The following is a 17670-nucleotide window of genomic DNA, read 5'->3' as shown; positions in this document are numbered from 1 at the left end:
CATCCTTTATCTAGGCTGTAACATATTCTTGACCCTGTTTTTGTTTATAAGATTATTATTACTTGTAATTGATTGCTTCAGTGGTGTTTATGGATTCAGTTTTTTTTAAGCCTTTAAAGGGATTTAATAATAGAAGCAAACTGAAACGCCACAATATCATTTCCATTCTGTGGTCATTACGTCTCATTTTGTCCTAGAGTAATACCTGATTTCTACTTGGATGCGTGAGGGTGTCGTGCATAAGAATGGCAGATCTACAAGCTTGTAAAGCGTCTATCTTTGGTGCGTGACACCTGCACGCATCCAAGTATAAAGCTGTCAGCCACTGGTTCTTCTAGCGCAGCCCCGCCTCTCTGACATTGAATGGCCAACACTAGAAGGATCGGCTATGATCGTTCCCTCATTGCCTCTTAATGCAGTATCTACTCTTACTACTCTAATGTCTAACTGCTGAATGTTTTCACTGTCTCTATTCTCTGCAACATTGATAGGACATTCCTCCTCATGCATGCCATCCACTGTGTGTGCCGTGGCATCTTGTGTCCTTTGGTGAGAATCTGTCTCACCTGATGTGTCTGCAATGCCTGGTGGATCTCCTGTGCATGTGTTTGTCTGTGTCCAAACCTTTCGTGGCACTTAAAAAGTACAGCCTAATTCATACCTCGTCATATGGCCGTGACGCTCAATGAAAATACCTGATATCCGCGTTTTTCAAAAGGAAACCAATTGCCCTACCCTGTACGACAAAGTCTCAATTGGGCTTAAAACTCAAGCCACTGGATCACGATGTGTTGTTCAATGTATACCAAGCTGTTGATACATGTTTGTTTGTTATGGGGTTTTGATTTTCATGCGCTACCAACCACACAGACACATACAGTTGAGTGTATTTCATGCAGTGGTGGAAAAAGTACGGCATTCTTTGACTTAAGTAAAAGTATCAATACTGCAATGTAGAAATACTGTTACTTACAAGTAAAAGTCCAGAATTGTACTCAAAACTTTAAAGTACAGAATGTTTGAAAATAGCAGATCTACAAGCTCGCATTGCGATGCGTTGTGAGCTTGTAGATCGTCAATTTTCAAGTAGCCTAGGTAGAAGTTGGGCTAAAGTGGTTCATGTATGTTTTTGTTTTATAATATAATTTATATCTGCAAAGTAACTAGTAACTAAAGTTTTCAAATAAATGTAGTGGTAAAAGGACAATATTTGGATCCAAGATCATGAGAGATGTAGTGAAGTAGAAGCATAAGTATTGGAAATTTGAAATACTCAAGTAAAGTACAAATACCTCAAGATTGTACTTAAGTAAATGTACTTAGTTACTTTACAGTGGTTCTAAAAATGGATTCCAGGGACTCTGTTTCCTTTAGGGTGGTCTAAATTCACCCCTACATTTCTGTAGTAGAGTTCATTTGGTTCCATTTGTACACTGTCAGAGTTAAGGGGAGACCTTGAAATGTGAAAGTTTGAGAAACACTGCTTTACACCACTGATCCTCATGTCAGGTAAAACGGTGTCCTTGTGATGCTGGAGCATTTCGTCGTCATGACGTCACCTGTCCAATGTGTGTGTGGTGTGCGAAGTGGAGTGTTCTGGCAGTCACTCTGTTCAGACACCCCACCTTACAGTGAAACCTTTGTTCAAATGAAGGCTATGTTATGTTACACTATGCTACTTATGTTTTGGGTTAGACTAGTACTACTACAAGACCTCTTTCTTTAGATACAGTTTCTTAGAAGACTTATTTCTTCAGAGTGTAATATATACTATGAAGTCAACATGCACATTTTAACATTTGTTTCCTTCGGAGCATGTTGCTTTGTATTTCCCTTTACTTGTTGGGCCCCTCTGTTTTCTCTGGGGATGGGGCGTGTGTGGCGGGAATGGCTTTATTCTTATTGATATGTTTTTTTTCCCCTCTTTGGCAAGGTTTTATTTCCTTTTGCTTTTCGATTCTCTAATCTAATGGTATGTAGATGTGTTTCACTAACATCTGAGCTCTGTTTGTTAGCTATGACCTTTAGTTCATATTTTGGAGCTTTTGAGAACGGTGTTGCAAGGAGAAAAAGAAGAAAAACCCCATGTGGTCCCTGTACTGATGTCAAAAGTGAAATTAATAAAAACATGTCAAAGGACCTGTGGTTTGGTGTTTTGTTCACTCCAGTGCACTTAACAGCCAGACAAGATTCATGAAACATCATCAGTACATCTGAGCCATGAGGTTTTATGTTAAAGCATAATATATCAAAGTCTCAATTAACCACTTAAACCACAAAGTGTTTATTGAATATATCACAACTGTTGTGCAAAAATTGTTTCGTGCTTATAGATGGGCTATTTATTTCTTGATGTTTTGATAATGACCATCTAGAACAGGGGTTTTCAAATGATTGTAAACAAGGGACCACCACCCTGACCAAGAATCAACCTGGGGACCACTGTAATAAACTTAAAATAAATAATGGCTGTTAAGGGCTTGATTTAGTTTGTTGCAGCATCAAGGTTTTAATAGTCATTATTTAACTGATACACGCTACTGGTCCGGAGTTCCAAAAAGGCTGTGAACCATTGATCTATTCCTATAACACAGTTAACCTTATTCCGTTCTCTTAACCTTCTATATTAAATTCATGTTAATAACTGATATACAGATTGTAACTTATGAGCAGACATGCGATTACATGAGCACATTTCCCAATAATGACTCATCAAGTCATTCCGGTACATCTTCCCTTCTTGAGATTCTATCAAACTCCTTTTTTCTGTGGAAATATCTTGTCCCCCGACTTCCCAGTAACTGACGACATTTAGTGCAATATTTCTCAACTAGTGGTTGAGAAAGAAATAAGAATCTTCACTTTACTACATTACTAAATGCATGGTCAGGGACCACATGCAATACCTTCAGAGTTAAGGAAAAATTAGGGGTCCCTCTATTTTCATGGGACCCATATTAGAGGTTCCATCTGTTCTTTTCGCTTCCAATATTTTGGGTTTTTTGTTGCATTCCTAAGACAATAATTAACATTATGATTACAATAAATGTACCCGCATTGATTCCGGATGGAGACCCACATGCATTCGGGTCCCCATCCGGAATCAATGGTGGTACATTTACTATAATCAGGTTTTTGTCTTAGGAATGCGACAAATACAAAACATATATATATATATATTATTGAACTTAAGTCTCCATGGTGTGAGTAATCAATAGGGCTTGATTTAGTTTGTTGCAGCATCAAGGTTTTAATAGTCATTATTTAACTGATACACGCTACTGGTCCGGAGTTCCAAAAAGGCTGTGAACCATTGATCTATTCCTATAACACAGTTAACCTTATTCCGTTCTCTTAACCTTCTATATTAAATTCATGTTAATAACTGATATACAGATTGTAACTTATGAGCAGACATGCGATTACATGAGCACATTTCCCAATAATGACTCATCAAGTCATTCCGGTACATCTTCCCTTCTTGAGATTCTATCAAACTCCTTTTTTCTGTGGAAATATCTTGTCCCCCGACTTCCTAGTAACTGACAACATTTAGTGCAATGTTTCTCAACTAGTGGTTGAGAAAGAAATAAGAATCTTCACTTTACTACATTACTAAATGCATGGTCAGGGACCACATGCAATACCTTCAGAGTTAAGGAAAAATTAGGGGTCCCTCTATTTTCATGGGACCCATATTAGAGGTTCCATCTGTTCTTTTCGCTTCCAATATTTTGGGTTTTTTGTTGCATTCCTAAGACAATAATTAACATTATGATTACAATAAATGTACCCGCATTGATTCCGGATGGAGACCCACATGCATTCGGGTCCCCATCCGGAATCAATGGTGGTACATTTACTATAATCAGGTTTTTGTCTTAGGAATGCGACAAATACAAAACATATATATATATATTATTGAACTTAACTCAGTCGGTGCCATATTTAAAGTGGGATGACCTCTTATATTGCCGGTTCGCCAACAAAGGGTTAAAAAAATAGTGTGCACGCTGGTGCACACATTCGTGCACAGATCATGCACTATGCATGTGCATGCTTTTCACAGCTTTCAAACAAAAAAATCTGCTTGGAAATCCGTTCAGGCATTCAGGAGAAAGGAGCCCTATGTTTTCTTCAAATGTAAACAAACATGGCTGCCATGTTTGAAAGATGGGGTTGGTATGGGGGTTAAACATGCAATTTCACGATCGCGATCATGCCTAGTACACTGTTGGAGGTCCAAAAAATTTTTTTTCATTTTTTTTTTTTTTATTATTTAAAAAAAAAAGACGTTCAGAAGACGTCTGGCAGGGAGGTCCATAGTGAAAAAGACGTTTTAAAGACGTTTTTATTATAGAAACATCTTTTTGGGCAGGGTATGAGTTAAGTCTCCATGGTGTGAGTAATCAATAGAAAAAAAGTCATTTTTGGGGTGAACCACTCCTTTAACTCATTGAGTGCCTATCCCGAATTAGTTCGGGATATATGATCGTATCACAGGGTGCCTATCCCGAACAAGTTCGGGATATAAAAAAAAAAAAAAAAAATTTTTGAAATTTTTTTTTTTTTTTTGGACCCCATCAAATCTGGTGAACATGATTTCAATCGCGATTTTGCATGTTCCACCCCCATACAACCCCATCTAACATACAGGGCAGCCATGTTTGTTTACATAACATGTAAAACATAATGGCGATTATCTCAAGAATGCCTGAACGGATTTCCAATCGGATTTTTTTGTTTGAAAGCTGTGAACAAACTGCACAAATCCACTCCAATGCAATCCAGGATTGCATTGGATTTTTCAGAGCTCATTCTTCTCTGTTTTTTTCCCATGCATGAGGTGTGCAAGGTTTAATCATGGCTAAGTTGACGAAAATAAGGCTTCTAAAATGCTTGGTAGCCAATAGCTAACTTCAAGCTAACTTCATCCTCTTCCTGTACATGCAGTCATGCACAAAGGAAAGTGTTCAGGCAAGTCATGGCTGCAGGGCTTCTGCATATACCAGCATATCTCTATGGGATTTTCTCTGGCCACTGGGCGCCCTCTAGTGGTGAAAGGGGTGGCACTAAATGAGTTAATAGTGTCTCGCAAAAGAAGTGGAAACGGCATACAATGTGCAAGCTCACAACGCACCGCCACACGTGAGCTTGTAGATTTTTGCCTATAAGTGCCAGCTTGAACGTGGTTAAGTCTGATAAATGTTTAAAGTTATTAAAAGTATTAACAAGAGTGTGTGATTAAATAACTACTTTGAATCCATTGGGACACATGCAGACTGTTCTTTTTTCCATTTCTTGAGAGATAAGTAACACTTCTGTCTGTTCCTCTTCATTTGTCTGTCTCGAGATATTACACATCCATAGACTGACTGAGCCACCAAGGCGCCCCAAGATTATCAAATGTATTTAAATAAGATTTGAGTTGCATGTCTGCTGCCAGTTGAAGGGAAGGGAATGGTGTTTTCAGTCGAGGATTAACGCGTTCTAATTTTAGACGGAGCCACCATGTTCAAATCATGAACTATTAAAGGTCAGCTGTAGACATGACATCTCAATTAGTGCATATGTGTTGTTGCGTAATAGAATCAGTGGTCCATGAATAAACATAAATATGGAAATAGTACTCTGCACCGTTTCATTTGGCATTGCGAGGGGAAGGGGGATGGGTGGTTAGATTCCCGGTCTAACAGGGGGTCCTCACAGATGGGGCCAGTGTTTTATGTGGACGAGGCCCCGAATTCCATGTGGCCCCCAGGACTACTGCTGACACGAGTACTATAATAGGCCAGGGCGCATTCCAGATCTGCCCTGTATTCTGCATAAATACCTTAGCGCACACAGCAATGCACAGATATACAGTACACTCCACACACATACAAGCTCAGTCTGTTGTTTATTACAGGGATCATTGAGGAGGAAATGCATATGTCATGAAATGCGTCACCATGTACAGGATCATGATAAATAAGCGCAAGTAGATAACTGAAAAGCATGAGCAGAAATAAGTAAAAGGAGTGACGATGAACTAGGAGCCATCACATCTCATCCTGTGTAAGTTGCTTAAGGGACAAGTACCTCCTTGGGGATATTTTTAACGTGCCTCCCCGCCAGACACATGCAAACAGCATGTATGCACACAAGTATATCTAAATTGTGACAAACTATCTTAATCATTCATTCAGCTGTAATTTACATCAGGTTTTAAATTAAGTGCTGTGTAAAAAATATTTGTATTTATAAGAGGCAGAAACTAGGGCCATTCTTAGCAAGTATGGTGCTGAGATAAAGACTGCATACTCCATTTCTTACTTCTACTGGCACATAGTGTGGTAGAGCACCTATTTTAGAAGAGGAGGGGGGATTTTGGTGTGGGCAGTCTTTTCTCTTACAACATAATCACATTTCTCAGTTTCAAAAGCTGCAGTTTCAAATTACAGTGATTTTCCTGTTAAATATTCCAGGGTAAATTTCGTATTAAATCAGACGTCTCAACTTTCACTCCAACAGCTTTTAGAACATTATCAACAGCCTATAACTGTTACTTAAAACAAAAAAGGATCCTTGTATGAGAGAGTAGGAAGAGAAAACGGCTAATCCCTGAGTTGTGCATTTTGTCGAGTGAATAAGTCAAACTTCTGTGGCCAAGTCATTTGGCTTGAAAAAGTGGTTATTTAAGTCATTTCGAAGGTATTCTTGTTTTGTTGCATAACATTTGAACAATGAGTGAGACAGATACATAGCATGTAAACTGCTGACAAAAAAATGAAACTGGATAAATTGTTTCACTGTGATTAACGTGAAAGCAAAAAACCCAGCGAACTGTCATTCCAGCCGTGAGTGACGAACGTCCTGACAATCGTGCATGAATGTAGAGTTCCATGCAAAACGGCATCTGGCGTCACTTCTTCAACAAAGTAGAAAAGTCGGGCGTAGCTACAAACTTGTTTTGTATAAACCAGGATGCATAAAAGTGCATGTATTAAAGAAAATAAATATTACAAATGTCCACATATTTACATCGATGTCTTGTGCAGCTTTTAGCTTGGTTGAGCTATGAAAGTTGGGAATGGATGCAGGCCAGTGTCGCAACCATGGTGCATATATTACACACTGACTGACAACGAGATAAAATTACCTCATTCAAACGGATGAAAATAAGGGGAAGGCCGTTTCCCCTGTTGTAAACAAAGATTAAAATGAAGAGATTACCAACTGCACTGTGGCATTCATTGTCTTAAGCAATAAACTTCAAAAACACACTTTCATTCAATTATCTACACAGAAGGAAAGCTAAGGATTTAGTACTTTTTCGTTCTTTTTTTTTTTGTGGACAATAAGTGCTGCGTTGCCTTCAGACTCATCTTAAACCAAACATCACGCCGGCCTTGCCAAACGCCTCTTGTTCTAAGTTCCTGAAAACGTTAAGACTCAGGCCTTGGTCACAAACAACCCATGTGTTCGTCTCTCCTACACAAGAACCTGAAAAGATCGTAGGTATAACCTGGATGGCTTGAGATTAACTTTACCTTCAGCTAGCCTACAATGCTCTAGTCTAGAGCAGAGTGACTCTCAACCAGTGTGTCAGCTTAAAAAAAGTGTACATTTATAGAATTATATTATTGAATATCATCGCTGTCGGACAGAAACCGCGTATCTCCATATTTAATCTTTTTTTCTCTGGTGTTGGACGTTTTTCATAAATGAATGCCCAATTTTATACTTCATCATTTCATGAGTCATGCAAAAGTAGAGAAAATAGCCAATCTACAAGCTCACAATGAGTCACGATGCCACATGGCTGGGAGCTTGTTGATCTGATATTTTCTCAATTTTTTAAAAGGTTCGCCGGGACGCCATGTTGAAAGTGGTTAAGTCTGTCTGTGGGTATTCTAAACATTTAACCAATGAAAAGTATTAACACAAGCTTAAAATAATAACTACAGTATCCATTGGAACAAAGGTATCCTTTTTTTACATTATTCTTTTTTACAAAGTTTCTGCCTGACAGCAACGATACATCCCACGGTGCTAAATTCAGATTTCAGTGACAAGACAGGTTGAGAGGCACTGCTCAACATCTCACTTGGCCTGTGCCTCAGCAACGCACTCAGATCAAGACTGAACAAGCAAAGCCCACCAGTCATTTCTGAGCAGGAGCCACGGAAGTGAGGGCTGCCACCTCCTAAAGCCTTTAAACGGCGTCGTACAATGGCATCATTACTCGCCGGAAACAACTGATTTTCAGCTAAGTATAAATCGGGCTTAAGTGCCAAATTGCTCCGGTGTCTGCCCTGGCGCAGTGTACAATTGCCCTGGGGTCTGCTCCAGTGCAGCGCACATTTGCCCCAGGGTCTGCTCTGGTGCAGCGCACAATTGCCCCAGGGTCTGCTCTGGTGCAGCGCACAATTGCCCCAGGGTCTGCTCTGGTGCAGCGCACAATTGCCCCATGGTCTGCTCTGGCGCGGCGCACAGCTGCCCCAGGATCTGCTCTGGCGCAGTATACCCGTGGTCCTGGGAGGAGAAGCAGTCATCCGAGTGGATGAAGTGCAGGGCGGTCTGGTTGTAGCTCTGCAGCGCTTGCTGCTTCTCATCTGGGCCGTAAAACAGGGAATGGGGGTGGACCTGCTGGATGTGCCTCTTGATGGTGCTGACCTTCAGCGTGGCCAGCGTGGCCCCGCACACCATGCAGATGAGCCCGTGTCTGCGGCAGTCATAGTCCATGAGGAACTCCATGCGCCAGCGGACCTGGTAGTTACGTCGCTGGTCCTTCCCGGGGTAGTGGCTGTGGCGGGCCGGCATGGAGGCGCCTTCCTTCGCTTTGCCCTTTTCTCGATTCGCACCGTCGTCGTCCTCCTCTTCCTCCCCCTCCTCCTTTTTCACCATTTTGCTGGGTGTCTCTGCGGTTTGGGAGATCTGCTCCTCAAGCTCTCCTGCTGCGTCAAAAGCCGTGGTTTCACTCTGGGTGACTTCTGCGAAACGTGGGGAAGGGGCGAGTGTTATCAGGGACAACTGTTGTTAACAGCTGAATCAAGTAAAAATTCCCTTTGGTTTCACACACTTGCTCATTTACTAGGCCAACCGTTAAGAATGGACAAAGCTGCCCTCTTTCTGTCGCATGCAGCTAAATCACATTTTTTCTATCTTTAAACTCTGCGAATAGTACCTACCTGGTAGCATTGAGCTGTTAAAATGCTACCAGGTAGAACTGTCCTCAACTAGATTCAATTCAATCCAATTCAAATGAGCTTTATTGGCATGAGAAAACATACGTTTACATTGCCAAAGCAAGTGTCAAAATATAATAAAAACAGTTGAAAAAGGGGAACAAATATACAGTTGGAGGGGGTACAGCATTTTGTAAACAGGGCAATGTCACATTTTGTTCTTACATACATATACGTATATAACACACCAGGCATAAAGCTTTTTGAAACAAATAGCAGCAATCCTTTGCAGTCTCTTTGGAGCAAATAGCAGTATTTTCTTTTTCTCAAAACAATTTAGATATATACAGGAAGAAAAAAAGTCTCAGAATTAAAATGTGTTTAAAGGTAGCAGCTCTGTTTATACTATGTGCAGTAGGTTCCATAACTAGATATAATTTAAGGCCTGTCCACAGTATCTCCGAAATGTTCGGTGAGTTGTGTTTTCCAACGTGCAAATTTCCGAACTCTCATTCGGTCTATGCTTTTCAGAAGTCGCGAGGGACATCATTTTATGGTTGAAAAGGACCTTTTGACCGAAATCTTTGGTTTCAGTCAAAGTATGGACAGGGCTTTAGTTTAATAATGGTCAAATGAATATGGTGACTGATTTAATCACATATACTGTATACCTGGTGTCCCTATTTCTTTCTAAATTCGGAATCTATAAGCTCACACGCTTGTAGAGGTCCTTTTTTCACACCCCGAAGTAATACAGGACTTGATCGTCACATGTGTAAAGTTCTAATGTTGATTTATTTCACAATGTCTACTGGCCTGTAGACTGGTATAATCAAAGGGTTATATCTACTGTTTACAAGAGATTTGCTTGTAATAAAAATATAAATAAAATAAAAATGATTTATTCAGCATGGAAAAAGGCATAAGAAGAATGCAATTGTCGACAAAAAAAAAGGTCTTAATCGAGTACGGCAAACAGAACTATTAACTGATTATCCGACTGAACTACTACCAGTCCTTACCTTGTTTGATCTGTGTGCCGTCTGCGGGGTAATATTTGGTCCAGGCTGCGGCCATGGCTTCCCTTTCTTGCCTAGTCAGGGTGATGGTCTCCGGGTGACTGTTCTGGATGTGGGTGCGGAAGGTGCAGACCTTGGCCTCAGGCAGGGCCTGAGAACAGACCATGCAGTAGGTCCCACGGCCCTGAGGTCCGTATGCCACCATATAGTCCAGGCGCAGCCGCCAGGGGTTGCCCCCGAGCAGGCGCCTCTTCCTCGGTTTGGGCGATTTGAGTTTGCGGAGAGGCTGGGGTCCCTGTTCCGCGGATCTGATGGCGGTCACGCCGCCGTCCTCGCCTATGAGACCAGTGTCCTGAGTTAAGGCGCCTTCCCCCTGTGGCTGCAGGGCAGAGTTCACCTGGAAGGCCTCCATGTCGTTGTGAGGAGGATAGAGGTGCACCCCAGCGTCGATGGTGTCTTTGGTGTTGGGCTCTGATTTGATGAAGTCGTCCGGTTCTTCTGATATGAGGCAGAGTGGTGAATTGATAAAGATATGAGACAGATATTATGGAACATTGTACTATCATTCTGTACACATTGAACACGTCAACACAGCCTTTATGTGTGTGTGTGTGTGTGTGTGTGTGTGTGTGTGTGTGTGTGTGTGTGTGTGTGTACTGTCCTTTCTATGTACTCCTTTCAATTGTTTCCATAAAAAAAGAAAAATGTTACTGTGGTGAAGATACTAAGACAAATACAACTACAACAAAAAGGTAATGCGCAATATGATGGAAAAAAGGACCACAGTAGATTAAGAAGAATCAATTCCAGCAATTATCTATTATTCATACAACAGGGGAATGAGTAGCCTTAGCTAAATTAATGGATGAACAAAGAGCAAATCAATAACTAGGCGTCCTAATCTGCTTTAGATAGCCATCCTACACTTTCAGGTTAAAGGGGAATGGAACGGTCTAAATAGATTTGTCAGTCATACCTGGATTCTGTCGTCTGCAATTAACCCATCCTGACTACTAGGAGCAGTAGGCAGCTTTGAACAGCACCCAGGGAGTAGTGCCTTGCTCAATGACACATCGACACAATGCCAAGAAGGGGCAACCTTCACATTTTCCAGGAGACTACACTACCTCCTGGGTCAACACATTTACTCAGGAATTAAGCAGATTCATACTAAACTATTTGCTCACAGTGGCTAGGATGAATGCCATGTCCAAAATATTGTTTACACATTGGCTAATCCCCAAAAACCAATATGGCTTATAAAATCTGACCTGGGACCACCATTAAATCGATATTTTTGAGTGGTGGTCACACCGTCTCCTATACGTGGCCGTGTGTGTAATGCGCCGGCCAGCTTTAATATAATAAACTACATTAATCCCCTGTCCCGTTCTCACCATGAGTCTGGGCCCACGCCTGCAGGATGCAGTGCTTCTCCTCCGAGCTATAAACCAGAGAGTTGGGGTGGGTGTCCAGCACGTGGCTCTTGATGTGGTCCAGGTGAAGCGAGGGCAGCTGGGCCCCACACACCATGCACACTAGGCGTCCGGGCTCGGCCTCGTACTCCATCAGGAACTCCTGGCGGAACCAGGCGTGCAGCGAGTCATTCAGGTAGCGCTCCAAGGTCTGGGCCGAGGGGCCCGGGGCCTCCTCCTCGTGGGGTTGCGGGGGGTCCTCCCCAGCTCCCACCATGGAGGTGGGGGACATGCTGGGAGGCTGCGGATGGTGCTGGGGAGTCATAGCGTCTAGGTGTTCTGCAGAGGAGCGAGGGCAGCACGTTATTTGAATAGTCAAATTTGACACAAAACGTATATGAATTATGCGTCATTACTTGCAACGCAGTCGGCATAAGTAAGTAAAAAGTAATTGTTAGTTTTGCCAAACCTTATTAATTGTTAGTTTCTCTGATGTTTGCTTTTTTCTTAGCATTTTTCCCCTTTCACCCAATTTAGCAGTTAATTTCCTCTGTGTGCTGTGGTTCCTGTTGTGGCCACAACCCCAACTGTCGTCCCAGGGAGGTCAGGGTGTAAATAGCCCTGAGAACCAACGGTTCCTGAGCCATGTGGTCCATACTAGTTCAGACTAGTCAACAGTACCTCCTGTGTCCTTTGCGTGAGGCAGCGTATAATGTACAGACACACCCCCAGGACATGACACTAGTATGTCGCAGGGACTCAGCAGAGGGGCATTGGGTACAATTTTTATAGTCTTCGGTATGACTTGGCCGGGGATTGAACCTCGACCTCCCAATCTAATGGCGGACGCTAACCACAAGGCCACTGAGCAGTGCTTCTCAACCTTTTCAGGCCGCGACCCTCAAAATATTTTAACTGGGGACCCCCTCACCCTGACGAGCACTAAAAGTTGAGGCATTACATTTTGTATAACATGGTTCTATTGTGAAAATAGCAGATCTACATGCTCACGACAAGTCAGCTATTTTCATAATTTCTGCATCTAATATTTGATCATTTGGCCAATGTTTAATTTGTCATTTTAGAAGTATTAAAAAGTCCTTAAATTGTCACTTTAGAAATGTGCATATACGCTCTATACACTTAACCTTTATGTTGGTTTGTTTACTGTTGAGTGAGAAAACAATGTTGCACATTAAGTTAATTATCTGGGGACCCCCCAAAATAATTTGGGGACCCCCCTGGTCCCGACCCACAGGTTGAGAACCACTGGTATACAGTATACCACATGTCTCCTCTGATACACATGGAGTCACCACCTTCACCTGACAGTAAGTAGTTTCACTGGGAGAGCTTAACACACAAGGAGGTTCACGCTCTCGCCCCCAGATTTTCGCCAAATCAACTCACCTGTTGTGAACACCATTGTTGGAGCCAGAGACAATCTAACCACTATTCTGATTCTTGACTTAAAATAGTTACAGAGTAGACAGGCTGCTAACATGTGTGTCTCTCGACTCTGGGTGGGAAGGAAGAAAACAAAATATGCTTCTTGAGCGCAGCTGTTATGTTAGAGCAGTGGTTTTCAAACAGTGGTCTGGGGACCACCAGTGGTCCTTGAGGTGGTTCCAGGTGATCCCCCAGAGTTGGTAACCAAATGGGCCCTTTAACTCTTGAGAGTGAAACTTTTAATTAAGTCGTATCCAACAATAAGTCTTGGGTCTGAGAGGCAAAATCACATCAAATAGTGGTCTGTGGCTCAAATGCTGAATAGATAATGGACCTTGATATGAAAAGGGTTGAAAACCACTGTTTTAGAGTACTGTGTCAGCATTATTCTGTTATCACATTAATCCAAAGTATTTGTGAAAAGTTCCCTTTTCCCCCCAAATTTGAAACCCTTTAAAAAAACAACATTATGGGGTTGCCGATGGCTGAGTGGTTAAGGTGCATACCACACATATAGGCTCTGATGCAGCCTGACAGCAAGTCCCAAGTTCGATTCCCAAGCCCAGCGAAACCTCCCAGACAATCTCTCCTTTTTCCTGTCAATCTCCACTGTTCCATTGAAATTAAGGTAGAAAAGCCCCAAGAATATATATTAAAAAAAAACAATTGTATCGTATTAGATGTATTATCTTCGTACCTGTATATAGAATTCATTCATAGTGTGTAATCATACCTTTTTAATGGTGATGTGATGATATAACTGTTATGCTATTTATGCGTAAATAGTCTACCTTAACATCCAGGCTGCATGCATCCCACCCACCCCTACACATCACCACTGGAACACTGAGTCATCCTCCTCTCCCACATAATGGCACACACCCCTCCTCAAGCAGCATCTTATCATGAGGTAGCCTCATACTGCCACCAAGTGTGAGACACTGAAAATACCCTGCCCATCAACAGCTGAGCTTCCCCACAAGGCCTATACCAACTCTATGGCCTATACCCACTGTTTCTCAACATGGGGTCTGGGGACCCTCAGGAGTCTCTAGGGGGTCTCCCCTAAATGATTGATAGTTAGGGGCCAAACGGACATTTATGGTATTTTTTTCCTTTTTTTGTTTGTTTTTTCAGCCTATATTGAGAGTATATACCGTAGGCGTAGCACACTGGCAGGAAATGGGAGGGAGAGAGATGGGGAGTGACGCAGCAAAGGTCGTCGGGATCGGGATTCTAACTAGAGTTCTCAAGTTCTGCCCGAACCCGACCATACCCGAGCCCGAACCGACATTTAGGGTAAAACACGACCATACCAGACCTGACCCGAAGTTTACGGGCCGGGTAGGGCCTAAAATGTATGCTTACTAGTAGGGCCAAGCCTTCATTTTCAGGCCCGTTGAGATCTCTAATTCTAACCCGCAGCACGCTGTCAGGCATTGCAGCCTTGGTGCCCGGACCACAAGGCCAGCGGTCTGGGCCGACACTCTTTAATGAACAGTAAGGTTTTTACAGTCTAGATTGGGGTCCCAGAGATAAAACATGATGGGCTTCCGTGGCCTAATACTGTACATATCAAACTGGGGATCCTATGGGAAAACTGAAAAGGTTGAGAATGACCGGCCTATACCCACCAGTGGGGTGCTGGGCAGAGTCTAGCTGTTGGTCCTCCGTCAGGGGCGGAGGCTCGTCCGCGGGGGAGCCGAACGGCCTCTGGCCCCCCTCCAGGCTCAGGTGGCTCTCCCAGCCCGAGCGGATCACCTCCTTGTCGGCGGTGCTCCACAGCAACGAGTCGGGGTGCTTCTGCCGGATGTGCCTCTTGATGGTGCTGAGCTTGAGCGTGGCCAGGGAGCTGCCGCACACCATGCAGATCATGCCGCTGCGGTGTGGGTCAAAGTCCATCAGGTACTCGCTCCGCCAGTACTCGTGGTAGTAGCGCCGGTGGTCCCGGCCCGGGATGCGGCTGAGGCCCGGCCGCGAGGCCCGCTGCACCCTGGGCTTTTGTCCCGAGGGCCCGGCGATGGCGGACAGGAGCAGGGGCTGGTCGGGGTCCTCCGCGACACTCCAGTAGCTAGTCTGTGGAGAGCTGATGGGCGTGACCATGTCGCCATGGGGGTCATCCTCCGCGTGGCCATTGGTGAGACCTTCCTCCTCTGTGGGACAAGAGAAACAGACACGCAATGTTGACATATACAACAGTCTGTTGTGTTGTGTCCACATCTTCAGGGCACAGCAAACATCTGACAAAAGCAAGCACCGGACTGTGTAATAACCTGTCAATTAATGCATCTTTTGTTAGAACTAGTCAAGGAAGCAACTGTTGGGGAATTAGATGTCCTAAAGACATGGTTGTGCAATCATTTAATGTTATTATATATTCTGTTTCCGCGGACATTGTAGGGGGCGGCGACTCGCCGCTGGTTTCCGCTGGGTGGCGACTGTGCATCACAGTCAGCCTGCCAGCACGCTATTTACCCTTTGTTTATAGGAGCCACTGAGACAAGGGGCCCTGCTGTTACATGCCATTGTCCATGACACGGATTAACTCAGTGACAATGGCTGTCGGGGCGGTCGTCGTGGCTTTGACACCGACTCCGGGTCCCCCCCTCCCAAAAAAAACACGCACATTTATTTATTTTACACACAGCATTTTTTCTTTTTACCTCCTGCAGAACAGTGTCCCAAGTCAATCTCCTCTTGCGTCGCTTCCTCCTCTCCGCTTATTATTAATGAGACCAGATCTGTCTGCTCAGCACAGTGCTGTGCGTTGTCCAACACGGGCTCGCTGCTGCTAGTGTCCCCCGTCTCTTTCTCTTCCATTCCTGTTTGATCGTGCCTTCGGTTCGCCTTCACAGAGCGGCGGCGAGCGGGGAGAGCATGTTGGAAGGAACATTCGGCAGGGCTGCATGCGTTTCGCAGCAGGCAGTACTAGGCAAGCAGACCCGTGCTGTATTTATGAGTGCCCCTCTCGTCCCCCCACAGCCAGCCCAGAGCCCAGCCGCTGATCCGCTCCTCTGGAGCCTCAACTTAACTTTTCATATAGATCGACACACCGGTCTCTCAGATCGCTCTCCTTGTCCGATCCCCGGTGGTCCGCGGGGGTGCAATGTGGGCTCCTCTTGTGTGTTGTTGTGTGGAAGGTGTTTTTCAGCGGGCCTCGGCTCTCTCTCCAGTGTGTATTTTAAGGCTCTGCTTGTCTTCAGGGTGGGGAGCCGTACTAGGGGCCCCTGGGGCTCCTTAAGGGGCTCCTGGGTAAATTTAAAGAGACAGTAGCGGCTTTCACAGGCATTGACACACGCGCGCCCGGGGGCCAGATGGACCCTGCCTAAAATACTCACACAAGCTCATAAGCAGGTCGAAAACAAGCTTTTTCGCGACCCGACCTCAATGTGATCTGTTTCGGGGCGAAGCGTTAATTAAAACACACGTGGCGTCGCAAATGATCAAAAACAACCAAATTGAGTGATGTGAGATCATGTGACGTCCATCTAAAACAAGTCTAAACAAAGCTCCTGTCCTGTAGTCAATCGAAGGCAACTTTTTAAACAACAACACATAAATCAATGGACCTTTGTCCAAATGTGCCACCTTGGAATAACAACATAGCCTACTTGCAATTAACCGAATAGCCATATAGTTTGCAATTCACGGACGTATAGGCTAATTCATACAAAAGTGTGCTCGGTTTAGTGTATCAATCATAAATATGTTTAGATTTAGAACAATTCAATTTAATATGAATCCGTAGTCGAATTTGTCTCATAATGAGCCTATATACTATCTTGCTGTGCATACATAGCCTAATGAACTCACAAATGAGTATCAGTAGTTGTCGTCGTTTCCCCCGGTTGTTATTCTCTGATCATGTGCTATAATAATAATATGCATTAGTAATAAACAGGGCCCCTGCGGTCGACACAGTAGATAGTATTGTATATGTCCACGCCACGCAGTTTACACACAAGCAAACCGAGGTCCCACATCCTGGTACTTTTCACTGCGTTGTCAAGGCAGCTAACACAGAGAGACAGGGGTGTCGCACCAAATTCTGGGGTCCTGGGTACAGGGATTCACTGCGGGCCCCCCATGAATGTTCTTCATAGGGGGAACTGGGAACGCATTCTATTATGCATTGTTTTGTGCTTTAACTATTGAAAAATAGCAGATCTTCAAGCTTGTAGATCTGCTAATTTTTGAATATTTCAAATCCTTCTAAGGTTTTTTGAAAAAACTATGTTTCTATGTCAGTGGTGCTCAAACTTTTGCATGTGAAGGACCCCCAAAATGATATGTATTTGGCCACGGACCCCCATCTCTAAATATTTAGTTCCAGGGACCTCCCAGAGGCAAAATTTGAGTTACAAATGTTCGCTTAAAAAATACATATTCAAAGATTTTGACACATTTTCACGTTTAAAAAAAATAGCAGATCTACAAGCTCGCAGTGCGGCACCAGCTTGCATATCTGCTATTTTTCAATAGCTAAAGGCCCCTCCACCTTGGGCCCTAGTAACCCAGTCCCACTTTCCCCCCCTTGTGACGCCCCTGCACACAGAGAGAGAGAGAGAAAAGGCTGCCTGCCTGGCGGAGAGTAGCTGCAGTGTCCTGGCACAATAT

At 43.7% G+C, this 17670-nt stretch overlaps 1 protein-coding gene across 1 annotated transcript; it reads right to left on the bottom strand.

Annotated features, from left to right (window-relative positions):
* Positions 1–8268: 8268 nt before the first annotated feature.
* zfta (zinc finger translocation associated) lies at positions 8269–15873 on the bottom strand (the record flags this gene model as incomplete). The annotated part of the gene is made up of 5 exons (XM_080741493.1): positions 8269–8975; positions 10193–10687; positions 11587–11943; positions 14688–15206; positions 15717–15873. The coding sequence occupies 5 exons, from the start codon at positions 15871–15873 to the stop codon at positions 8269–8271; spliced, it is 2235 nt and encodes a 744-aa protein (XP_080597619.1).
* Positions 15874–17670: the final 1797 nt, after the last annotated feature.

Source organism: Nannobrachium achirus, assembly GCF_963921795.1.
Source record: "Nannobrachium achirus genome assembly, chromosome: 14".
In the NCBI taxonomy this organism is placed as follows: Eukaryota; Metazoa; Chordata; class Actinopteri; order Myctophiformes; family Myctophidae; genus Nannobrachium; species Nannobrachium achirus.
This window is presented reverse-complemented; position numbering and strand designations above follow the sequence as displayed.